Raw genomic sequence first — 13,006 nt, 5'->3', positions numbered from 1 at the left:
ATTTAAAAGAATAATCCCGGATCTAGAATATAACAGCTGCTAATATCTAGGTACATCTAGCTAATGATTTTTAAGGTATTTATCCAGTCTCATTTATGCAGTCTCAGCATTCATAAATGACAAAAATTTACTAGAAAAATTTCAGCTCTGCCCTTTAAAAGAAATTCACACAACAATAGCAAATTAAAGAAATTAAACAATTTAATACACTTCACATTTATTTAAAAAAAGCATGGTTGAAAAGACCATCATACGCTTTAAAACTGGCTAAAAACAAGTAGTCAACAAGTGTAAACATCACTGAGTATTCTATATTTCGAATTTAACAGTAGGCTGCTCGATTGATATAAGCGGACAGTGATTTATTAATTAATGTATTACATAACATTAAAAACAATTACTTACTCCAGGCAAATCAGACACTGAAGTGAGGGTTATCAACACATGAGCTGTCAAAGATATGTTTTGATGGTTGTTTTCGAAATCATGAGAATTCTGAAAAAAAAAAAGATATATTAATACCTACTTAAAACTAAAAGAAATTTTAATTTATATTTCAGTGTATTATCATTTAATTATGTATTTAAAAAAAATATGCTCAAGAAAAGAAAAATGGCTAAAGGTACACTACCCTCCTACACTTTTAAAGTTTCATGAATTCATTAATAAGTACCAAATCAAAATTCAAAGCTCTACTAAAAACAAAACATTAAGGAGCATAGATATATCCTTAAGACTTAGACCATTGACAGCCTTTTAGTTCAACTTAATTTTGTTTTTCAGTACCTAATAATTGAAAAGCTTATTTTAAAGAGAATATTTCAACAGGAATTTTTTTCAAAATTTCTACCAAAAACAATTTTACTTTTAAGCTATCAGATTGTATGTTTTTTTTTTTTTTTTAATTGGAAGTTGATGCTCCAATGTTTAGATTCAGTTGATTTTACATTCATCATTTGAAAATTGGAAGTACCATTTGTTTGACAATTCTCTAAAAGGGAAAAAGCAGGTATTGAAACTTTAACCTTTAGAGCAAAAAGCATTTGCCTTTACTCATGCAGCCCAAAGGAATTTCACACAAATCAAAAATAGAATGTTAATTATTAATTTTAGATGCCTTCATTCCACAATCAAAGGAGGTTCATTGAAATTGATAGCAAAGAATTTCACAATTTAAACAAATTTCAATTTCTACACATAAGGGTTCCCATTAGAGGGGGAAAAGTGTGGGTAAATCCAACCCTTAGCTGAAATTTGAGTGAGATTTTTAAAAATTGAGAGTGATGATATTTTGTAAAATTTTTATTCCACAAAATGTTACAAGGTTTAAAGACAAAGTATTTCTACTCCTTGTTTTGTATTGGTAAAATTCATTAGATTATTTTTTATATTAATTTATTCAGAGCTTGCTAAATGTCATCCTTAATCCAATGGAAATTTTCATCTTCTACTTTTTTGCAATTTATTCCTGTTTTGGTCATCCATTTTTGTTTGAACTTGTAGAATCAAGAGTCTTCAGTCACACACACCACTTGGAAAATATATTATTATTTTTTAAAATTATTATTAATATTTTTATGGCACCACAAAGTTGAAGAAAAATATTTTTGAAAGAATGAAGACAAATTTTAATAAATAAATTACAAAACAAAGTTTAGTTTTTGAACTCCAGAAAAGCTCGCGATTTTTGTTAAATTGGTAACGGAAATTTTCAATGCTTACCTTTTTTAAATTTGGCTATCCTCTTATTTTTCAAATAATTTAGCTTAAACCGCACTAATTAATCGCTTTCAACAATTGCTAATAGAATAAACATAGCAAAAATAAGTCAGATTGTGGAAGAGAATCAGTAAGGAAAATTACACTAAAAAAAGGGGGGTAAAAAAGGTTTGTATTTGCCTAAATCGGGGTCTTGAAAATCATCATTTCAGCTTTTTCTGCATTGTATGGGTGTTTTACTTTCTTCTTTCCCTTTTACTTACTATTAGTAATTGAATTTGACAGGCGGGCCAAAACCCCGAGAGAATCCTGCATAAAAAATTCTTTGCATTTGATTTTTTTTAAGGGCACTATTCTCGCGGTCTTGCATTCTATCAGGAATCCTGTTACGTGTGAATGGATCCATTTTACACCTGTGAATGTCATTGATGGCATAAGATATTTTTCTAGCAAGTTATCATTTACTGCAAAATGCTTTTTTTAATAGGCTCCTAAGTTTTAATAATTAATGCAGTAGGCGCCGCTTAATGTTATCAGAATCACGTAGTCCCAGAACACTTGCATGTAAACGCACGTTAAAAAAGTCGGATATTGTAATCAGTGTCTTCGTTTATTGTTATCACTTTTTCATAAACTTTCAATTTTTTCCCCCCATTTTTGTTCCTCAATTAACAGAAATACGTAAGCAAACCCTGACGAGACTAACGTTCTGTGTCGCATTTTGTGGTTTTCAATAGCAGTTCAAAATTTTTCTAGGAATGAAGCTACAGAAAGTTTGCCCCCCAATGACCACAGACTCCTCCTAAGAAAACTTTCTTTTGCACCTAAAAAAATTCAGTCGCTGGACATATTGCGGGCATTGATATAGGACCTCCACTGTTGCCATTACTTTGTTAGTGGTTAAAGAATTGTGTCAAGATTAAAAACAAAGCAAAGTTAAATTAAAATTTTAACTACAAGCAAAACCATGCTGGGAAAACATAGATTTAGAAAAGTTGAATGTGCTTTGAAACTGGTTTATGAATGTCAGGAAAAATGGTCATATTTTACTTCACCTATCACTATGTGATTAAAAATTGCATAATTTAGCTTTAACTTTTTATAATTCGGATATTTCCATTCTGTTAATTTAATAATTTAAACTGAGTTCGGTTGAGTCATTGTGATTTTAATTTGAGGTTGCCAAAATAAATGCTCCTTAATTCGAAAAAAATCAGTATTTTGAGTCTCCTAGATTTTTTTCGGTTATTGTTATCAAATTATATTTGTCCCAAAGTGATCATATTAAGCGGCACCTACTGTATTTTTTTTTCTACTATTATTTAGAAAAATCCCAAAACCTAAACCTAAGACAAAACTTACTAAAGCATTCAGTTTTCTGTTCCAGGGATAAGTTGACACTTCATAAAATGACCCTTCTCTTGTCTGATGCTTCAAAATGAACTCCACTGACTTTGAGAGCATTTCAGGATCAATATAAAGGAAATTTTCCCAATCAGGATACTGGGCCAGGTGAAAAATTCTAACACAGTATGCAGTTAACCTGGGGAAAAAAAAGATGAATAAACATTTTAACCCCTGAATCAGGGGTGGATCTAGAGGGGGGCCATGGGGGCCATGGCCCCTCCAAAAGCCTTGTGATTGTAGGAATTTTTTTAATAAAAAAGAAAAAAAATATTATGAGAAGATAACAAAATTTAACACATGTATTTTACTGAAAAAGAAGTATAGACCTTAATTGGGAGATAAATCTTTTATTTCCAAAATTTTTCTCCATCTTTTACATGTTTTCTTGATTCCAACTACAGACACTTGGACAATCTCTAAATGCTGCGGTTCTCAGAGTATACCTATTGTTCACAAGACCAAAGAGAGCTTAAATTTTCGTTTTTATGGCTTTAATTTCGAAACTAGGAGGAGAACCCCCTTTTCCCCATGCCATTTCATAAATGCCTGGAAATGTAGCAAAAAATTGCATTGTAAGTCTTTTATTTGGAAAAAATGTCAACGAAAACTAGCTTATCCAGCCCATATCACTTAACTTGCTTAAAAGCAACTTAAATGAATTTTTTTAGAACTTCAATTACAAACGAATTTTGATAGGACCCCGTCCCTCCCTAGTTTATATCGTGATGATAGCTTTAAAAAAGAGGTTTTTTGGAGGAATCTTCTCTCCCTATCTAAAATATGTATAAATATAGTTAAAAAATCGAATTTTTAGAGCCTCAAAGGCAAAATATTTCCAGGAAGAAAGGATTCTAAGCACCCTTCACACTTCCTTAAATCAGGGTTGGCAAAAAACCCGTTTTTTTTTTTTTTTTTTTTTTTTTTTAAAGCCCATGGACCCCAGGGTTTTTTAAATAAAACAAAAAAAAAAAAAAACCAACTAAAACTGGGTTTTTTAAAAGAAATGTGGGTTTTTTTTTCTTTTTTTTAGAGAAAAATGTGGGGTGCTTGTAGCACATTGTAGCGTAAGTATATGGACAAAGCACAAAAATTGTCTTGGGGTAAAAAAAAGCTGGAAAATTCAGCGTTTTCTGAAGAAAAGTAAAAAAGACGACGAAAACTAAGAATGGTGAAGTTTCAGATTTTGTAGTTTCCATGATTACCAACAGTTACGGCAAAGTTGCTTCTCGCATGATAAAATCTATTGTTCGTTTATTCGTTTTTAATTACTTTTCTTTTTTTTTTTGCATTTTACTTTATTGTATTTCATTTTGTCATGTAAAACTACTGTAGAACCTCAAGTAGTTTAAATCCTTTTTACTGAATTCCAGCTCAAGATGTTTCTTTGAATTTTATGTTGCCTGTTTTTCTATTTCTGCGTATAAAAATGAGAAATATTAAATTTTTTCGTCGTAAGATAATGAAAATACATTACATCCTATTCTGTTTTCTGTTCGCCACCGTTTGTAAAACCTGTTAATTTCTAAAAAATATACCTTGTTTATTCGAGATTTGTGACGTGTTGGTTTGCAGAAAATAATTCACATTAAAGCCTTTTAGCTAAAGTAGTTTCTTCTGTACAATCTACAAATATTGAGAAAATCAGACGTGACAGGACTTAGTCAAGATAATTTGAGTTATTTATTGACCAGTTAAAGAAAAAAGTTAAATATATTTATTTAAAATCTTTGAAGTATTTTTTTAATGATGTTAGAGTTAAGAAATACTATTAAAGTTCAAAATTCATTTTTTATGTCCATTTTCTGTGGTAAGAACAAATAAAAAAGAAGTTTAAATTATGAAAGTGTTTAAATTAATTAGTTTTTTTAAAAACTTCTCAGAAAATTTAAAAAAAACCCAAAAGTGAGCTAAATAATGGGTTTTTTTTTAATGGGTTTTTTCAAAAAAAACCCATTGAGTCCAACCCAATTGGGTCCAATCCGGCCAACCCTGCCTTAAATGCAAGCAAACATTACCTAAAGGTGCATTTTTAGGCTGGACAGCTGAAGAGCTAGAAGAGCACCCTTCCTTTCAAACTTCTCAACGTATAATGAAAGAATATTTTGGTTTCTAAGCTTTATTTTCAGAAGTATTTTGGGGCCAACGCCTGAAACCTGACCTTTCTCCGTACATCATCAAAAATAGACAAAATTGCGTTTTTAGTTTCCTAATTTTCAAAAATTACTCGGAAATTTAAATTTTGAAACATTTTGGAGGGAGATTCCTAAATCCACCCCACTCACCTAATGTCTCGATACCCAGAAAATTGAGTTTTTAAAACTTCATTTAAACAAAATTTCTGGTTAGTTATCCGGGCCCAATTTCCCAATAGGCAGAGTAGGCAGCTGCCTAAGGAGGCAAACTTTTCAGGGGCGGCAAATTTGCTATTATATAATACATATTTTTGAATTAAATTGTTATTCTTGAAAGTAAAATATTAGCATTCTTTCATTTTCAACAATTTTTTCTTGTCATTTAATAATGATTATTTTCACACATCTTATGAAAGTCAAATGTTTTTCAATCATGATATTTGCCGAATCGTCAGCAAAATTTGCCGAATAAAATTTTTTTTGGGAGATCAGTGTGATCATTTCATTGGGGCGCCTCAGAATGTGAAATGCCATCATTTCTTCATAAGTTGGACAGTTTAATCTGGGGAACACTTTTTTACGTTTTTTTGGGTCAAGGATATTTTGCTTCTATTGGGGGGGGGGGGGGGGCGGGGGGCGGCAGATTTCAAATTTTCCTAGGGGTGACATGGAGCTAAATTCGACCCTGGGGGAGTTTGTTCAAAAATTTCAGATGGCCGCTCCCCAAAACAATCGGCTGGATCCGCAACTGGCCTGAATAAGACCAATATTATTAATGTGATAAACAATTTTACTGAATGCCTTTCATAGCAATGTCACCACTTAACAAAACTTTTATACTTGGAAAGAGAAAAAAATTTGTTAATAAGATGTTGAAAAGAGAATTGAAGGGATTGTTGCAAAAAGGAGAGCTTCAATTTTGATCTTTTCAAAAGATCCGATTAGAGCTTAAAACACCAAACTACATTTTTCTTTATATTTTAATAAATACCTTTGTGAACTTCTCAATACAGTTATACATGAAAAGTCATGAGAAGAAATTTAAAAGAATTTAGAATGTGATACCGTGTTTTAAGTTTTGATGTGGACATTTTCAAAATGAAATTTAGAGCCATCTCCCTTTTGCAGCAACCCCTTCAATTTTTACAATAAAAACTGCACCATATGAAAAAATCCTAATGAGGCATTAACTTTAAAAAAAAAAAAATCTATTTTACTGATGCATACAAACTATATTAAGATCAACAACTTTTGAACACAGAATTTATCAAATATTTTGTTTTATCTTTGCCCCATCAAAGTAACCTTAAAATCACAAATTTCAGAAAATATGATAAAATCATTTTCAATCCTAATACCTTACACCTAATCTGAATACAGTCGAACCTTGTTATCACGTCACCTTTAGGACTCAACAAAGTGTCGTCATAGCCGGAGCAACATCATAACCGGAATACTTTTAAAATTCTTAATTAAACATTAGTTTATACTAAAATTAGATTTAATAAAGAAATTAATATTTTATGTTTTTAATTTGATTTAACTAATGTAGTTTTGAAATATTGGTGGGTAACATTAAAATTATAAGAAAGGAAAATATCTCACTTTTTTAAAAGTTCTAAAACACTTTCCAATAAGGTTTTACTTTGTTTTTGAATCACATTTTTACACTCCTCCTTCCCACTAAGTTGATTATTGAAAAAAGGCTTTCCTGTAATTATTAGCAAAACAGAAACCAAGCAGGAAACTTCACTTTTAACCACAATTTGATTAGATTTTGACAGCTAAACCGCACCTTTCCAAAGGGTAAAACTCTGATTATTTTCTCCAGTTGTGTGTTCCTTTTCAATCTATTGAGTAGATCTAATCTCTTTTGTTCTCACGGGAGAAGAATTCAGTGGCCAACTACAGCTATGGTCTTTCTCTTCTGCTGCATCCCTAGTCCAGCATTCAAATGCAACTGCTTTGCATTTCTTTCTATTGTCCTTCTTGTCAAAGTCGGAAATCTGTAGCATTCAGAACTTATCTTACTCACTCCTTTCCATTCTTGAGGAGGCATGCATGGTCCATAATAACACATGTCTCTTATCTCTTGTCAGAGTCTGGAATTCCTACAATAAACTTTTCCAGAGGTTTTCATTATTTTGCTGAAACACTTCACTTGTAAAGGGAAATTCAATCCTGTGCAAGCAGCTCAAAGTGTCGTTCTAACTGGAGTTTCACCATTAAACCCTGTCGTAAAATCCAGAGCCACTTAATGTTAAGATTGCATAGCATGAGTTTGGAACTTTGAAAAAGTGATGTGACATACAGAGTGTCGTGAAACTCGGGTGTTGTGATAATGAGGGAACAAAAAAGGAATATTTTTCATTTCACCAATATATTAATATAATCGGTTATAAAAATCAGAGAGTTTTCAGAGCAGAAAGTTGGCTTCAGTTCTAAAAGTTGATTTATTTATTTTTTATTTCTTTTCTAGTTTTACATACTATCTTAACCTAAGGTAAAGTACAAAAAATTGTTTCCAAACTTCATTAAAAAATTCTAAAAATATTTAAATTTTCCTCTGGTGTTAGATTCTTGAAAGAATAAAATTGATAAAACTTCTACTCAATATTTATTAATCTTGTAAAAAAAATGTACAAACAAACAAATACCTCAAGATTTCAAAAGAAATAAAGTTCTTGATTTAGGTTTACTACAAACTTAAAAAGCAATACTTTTTTCACACACAAATTTTCAATTTTGAAGATAAAGCACAGTCAAGAAGATATAATGGTAAAGAAAGAAACTATCTCTCTCTCTACAGTTACTGTTTTTTGCAGAGTTACATGCTTAGATAGCGAACAATCTATTTACAGAATTTTTTGTAAAAACAATTCTCATTCCTCCGATTACTCAAGATATTAAGAAATATTACCTTGAGTATCTAATCTATCCCTTATTGCTCCAATAAAAAAAGAACTGCTCAATGCATCATTTCCCACATGAAATAATTTTTCAATTAGAAATTTTTGAAGTATGATGCAACTTTCTATTTAAAAAATAAAACACTCTGTTGATTTACTAATGTAAAAAAGCAAATTTTTGATAGATTGGTTCATTGGATAGCCTTAAAATTAAGAAGCTAGATATACAAGTAATGATTAGTGATTTAAAGATCTTTTAAATAATGTGTTGCAAATTTCTATTTCACATTTGTGGTAACAAAAAAAAAATAAATAAATAAATAAAATAAACTGAAAGAGAACATAAAAGTTCAAAAGTACCAAGCAACTTTATAAACTATTTGTAATGAGTCACTATCAAAATTACTTTGCCGTCAAAGAATAGAATTCTTACTTTTGTTTATCCTAAACAATCACTAACCTTAATCCTGATCTGTTTATTAACTTCTGCTGCCTGTGATCCAAATTGAACGAAAATAAAGCAAATAAGTATGCATACCTCGGTTCTTGCCAAAACATATACATCAAATTTTCTTGACCAACCATAGCACAAAAGTTTTACTTAAGACAAAATATATTTGTTAAAAAATCGATATTGAATTGGCGGATTTGCCTTGAACCGCACAGCTAAATATATTATGTTTGCTTCAAGAAGAACTTTTTTTTTATTGCAGGTTACAATAAGCAATGGAAGTACATTATTTACTTTGCGAATTTTCTCTCTTTGAAAAACAATTATCATAACACTTTTTTTCCATGACAACTCGTTTTCTCTCGTAGCATCTGGACGAAAGTTGCGGCCACCCTTGTCGGGGGGGGGGGGGAGAATCACCGCTGTTGTCTCCACTCTGTTCTCAAGGCACTGTAGCCCGAACTGAGTTCGGGCAGGAGAAAAATTTGCATTTCTTTTTTGTGAATCCCGAGCAGAGTTATTTTGGCTTGAGAATATTCAGTTCACTATTTTCCTAATAGATGACATTAGTTTTACTAGTTTTTTACCGATCATGGAAGGAGTGAAAGGCGGGAGTTTCGGCTGCGGAGACAATCAAAAACATGCTTGGACAGTTTAGCTTTCTCGTTTAGTTTTTGCTGGTTTTTAGTGAGTTTATTTACAAATATATTTTTTTTTGGACACTGATATTTCTAGTGATGAAGATTACATCGAAAGTGATAATGATAGTGATATTTCATTGTGTAGAGATTGGAATCCGTTATCTTTGGACAATCTTCTTCCTGTCCCTCCAAGATTTCCATTTCAGCAAACACAAGTAGGTGCAACAATTGATACGTCAAATTTACACAAGAAATTGAATATTTTGATAGCAATTTGTTGCACATAATTACCATAGAAACTATCAGATATGCAGAGCAATGCATTTACAGTCAAACAATAAAATCAAAAAGTAGAGTTAAAAGCAGAGTTCCCATGAATGAAAGAGAAGTTAAGATTTTTCTTGCCTTGCACATATTACAAGGTATTAAAAACCAAACCAGCTGTAAAGATGATTTGGTCAAAAAAGGATTGAATTGAAACTCTGTTCTTTTGAAATATTATGCCATATAATAGGTTTCAAATAATAAAAAGATATCTGCATTTTATGAGCAATGAAGACATCGATCTACAGACGCATCCTAATCCAAAACTTTATGAAATTTGGCCAATTTTTCAGTATCTGAATGAGAGATCAGACAAAAACAAGGACAACAGGATGAACACTAAATTACAGAAAGAAATCCAGTCTCCTGAAAGAAGGGGAACAATTTTGGATGAGGTAAGTCCCCTAGCAGTTCCTTCAAAGATGGATGGAACTGATTAAAGAATTTGAAACAAACATGGTTGAAAATCGCTTTTCAACGTGGAAAAATTACTGCTATAAAATGGCACGATAAAAAGGATGTTTGCATGATTTCTTCAGTCCATAGAGCAGAGATGATTGAGTATGAAGATAAAAAAAAAAGAAATGAAATTGAAACCAAAAGTTGTTCATGATTATAACAACACAATGGGAGGTGTTGATAAAGTTGATCAACATCTTACAGACTACCCTGTTGCAAGAAAACAAGGTAAAAAATATTTCCAAAAGATATTTTTTCATCTCCTAGATCAAGCATTACTTAATTCCTTCATTTTGTACAGTTCTGCAGGAGGTGCGAAAAATAATATAAACTACAGAATAGCAATTGTTGAACAAATTGTCAAACAAAATAAGTTGAAAGTTCAGCTTCCAGGACCAGGGCGTCCTAGTCTGAACTCGCTACGCCTCACAGTCGACACTTCCTAGAACACATTCCACCATCAGGGAAAAAAATCTGCTCCAACCAGACAGTGTTTTATATGCTGTCATGAAACCAATGAAAAAGGAAAAAAAAAAAGATGTGTGACAAGAGTTTATTGCAAAGAGTGCGACACAGGCTTGTGCACAGTACTGTGTTTTGGGACATACCATACTGTAAAAGATTTGTAAAATTTACCCATTAACATCATATTATTGCTTGTATGTTATATTGCATATTGAGTTTCAAAATGTTGTTTAATTTGGTCTATTCGAATAAGATGTGTGTGTAAAAATTATAACAGCAGTACTTATTACATTTACTTTTTAAAATCTGTAACAAAAAACATTTTTCTAACTTTCATGATGATATAAGGAAAAAATGAAAGAGTCAAAAAAATTCCCCTGTTTTTGACCATTTTTCTGAAATTCTTGTCATTGTTTAGGGATTAATACAAACACACAGGTCTGCAGTTGGGATATCTGAGAGTCAAAATAAAGTAATGTGCTGCCAGAGTTACTGCATCAGTACAAAGAGCAGTGCTTTTGTTTAATAATACCAAGAACTCTATCTCCATCCCCATGATATTCTCTCAACATTGTTTTCAATTGGGCACGTTGGCAATTGGTGTTTTATACAACATTTAAGTCACAAAAGTTAAATCATAAAATTTTATTAACTGCAAGGTTTTTAGAAAAATACAAATGGCTAATTTCTATTATGCATAGAACATTTTTTGTTTTAAATTGCCCGAAAAAATGTTATGACAACTAAAATCAATCACATTGTATCTACTTCACCTTTTCAAACACTAAATGTTAAAATTAAGAATAAAATACTATTAAAATAATGAGGAGTTTAATTGAAGACAACATTATTCAGTGAGGAAATTTGATGTGACTATGCCAGAGTTTCATACAAATTATTAAAACACCTAAGTTTATTGAAGTCCCAAAGAACTATGTGCTTTAGATACAAATAGAGATATTAGGTAGATACAAATAAAGATATTGGGTAATTAAGATTTAAATGAAAAAAATAATTACATACCATAAGCTCGGCTGTTCTCCTTTGAACATTGTATACGCACCATTTTTATAAAAAACAGATTGATACACGTAGGCTACAAAACAAGCAAGAATATAGAAACTGCTAACGACATGAAAAATGCAGCAAAGGAAATCATTTCAATTTCTTTACCTCACCTTTATTTAAGTACTCCAAGAGACCACGCATTGTGTCAGATGGCAACTGGTTTGTTAAACGTAAATAGATCAGTGTGTATAGAGTATGAGCAAAATCAAACATAATGTGCTCTCCTGACTTCACTGGCTCAGCAAATCTTAAGGCTCTCAACCCAACAGGAGAACTTGGGTCAGAAGGGAAAGGGGCTCCAACAACATCACCTATATATTTTGAACAAAATGTCAAAGATGAAAGCTTTATTGAATGACAAGAGCTAGTGCTTGTTGAAATCTGGTTCAATTTTTTAATTTTGGTGAGTTTTTTATTAAAAGATACAATGATACATTGATTACAAAATGATTACAATGTAATATCAAAATATTTCAAACATATAATAATAAACTAAAACCAGCATAAACATGGGAAATAATGTATGTTGTGATAATAAAAGACAAGACAATCTATTTGAACATTTTGCACTTGAACAGCAAAGAAGAAAAACATGTAAAACATGAAGAAAATGTAGCTTGTTAAAATATGTGGGTCATTCTTCAGAAAACCCAACTTTTTAACACAAATATTTTTCAATTTCGAAACCTTTTGTTTTCTTTTTTTTTTTTCATTCTTACACGAAAGTGTTACCTACTAGAAATATCTATAAACAATGGCCCAGCTAAGTTCCAATTACTTTACTCATAAATAAAAAAAATTATAACAATGCCATGTTCACGGAAATTTTTTAAAAAAAAGAAAAAAAATTTTTATATTTAAAAATCGGGGCCAATTTAATATCAAAGTAGTAATTTGTTAATTGTACAAACAATCAGCTATTTTAATGATTAGTGGGAATATAATATTAAGCTCTCTTAATTAAAGTACGGCTTAATTAGTAGATAACAGATAAAATTTTCAAGCTAATATTTTTGTTTTCAAAATCAAACTTACCAATGAGTGAAACACTTGCTTTTGGAGAACCAAAGATGTAGCGACGGTATGTTTCCTCATACGGTATAATTGGGTCTTCTGTCACATTCACATCCAAATATCGAATCAAGTAAGCTTCATTTCTCATATCAAGCAACATGGAGGTATGACAATATACTGGAACTCCATCTGGCTACAACAAATTATATGAACTCCTTTTAATAAGAACATTTTTCGTGAAACATGTCAAAAAAGCTCATAATGATTCAAAAAATCATCAGACCACAATAATCAAGCCTTTTGCCCAATAAATAATCCAAAGACTTAGGCTCTAATATCATCTAGTTGTATTAATCTGGCATTTTACACATTAAATGGCATGAATGCAGTTTAGGCTAGGTTCTGCACATTATGGAA

The 13,006-nt window shown here is 31.2% G+C and overlaps 1 protein-coding gene across 1 annotated transcript in view; it reads right to left on the bottom strand.

Annotated features, from left to right (window-relative positions):
* The window catches only part of LOC129231403 (CD109 antigen-like), a 311,980-nt gene that overhangs the window by 26,909 nt on the left and 272,065 nt on the right, over positions 1–13,006 (bottom strand). Inside the window, exons 22-26 of the mRNA XM_054865708.1 lie at positions 12,611–12,782; positions 11,686–11,886; positions 11,531–11,603; positions 3,082–3,262; positions 406–495 (exon numbers count right to left, since the gene is read on the bottom strand). Coding sequence (XP_054721683.1) covers positions 406–495; positions 3,082–3,262; positions 11,531–11,603; positions 11,686–11,886; positions 12,611–12,782 — 717 coding nt within the window. The remainder of the gene's footprint in view (positions 1–405; positions 496–3,081; positions 3,263–11,530; positions 11,604–11,685; positions 11,887–12,610; positions 12,783–13,006) is intronic.

Source organism: Uloborus diversus, chromosome 10 (genome assembly GCF_026930045.1).
Source record: "Uloborus diversus isolate 005 chromosome 10, Udiv.v.3.1, whole genome shotgun sequence".
NCBI classification, from domain to species: Eukaryota; Metazoa; Arthropoda; class Arachnida; order Araneae; family Uloboridae; genus Uloborus; species Uloborus diversus.
Note: the sequence above shows the minus strand (reverse complement) of the source record. Positions and strands in the feature narration are given on the sequence as shown.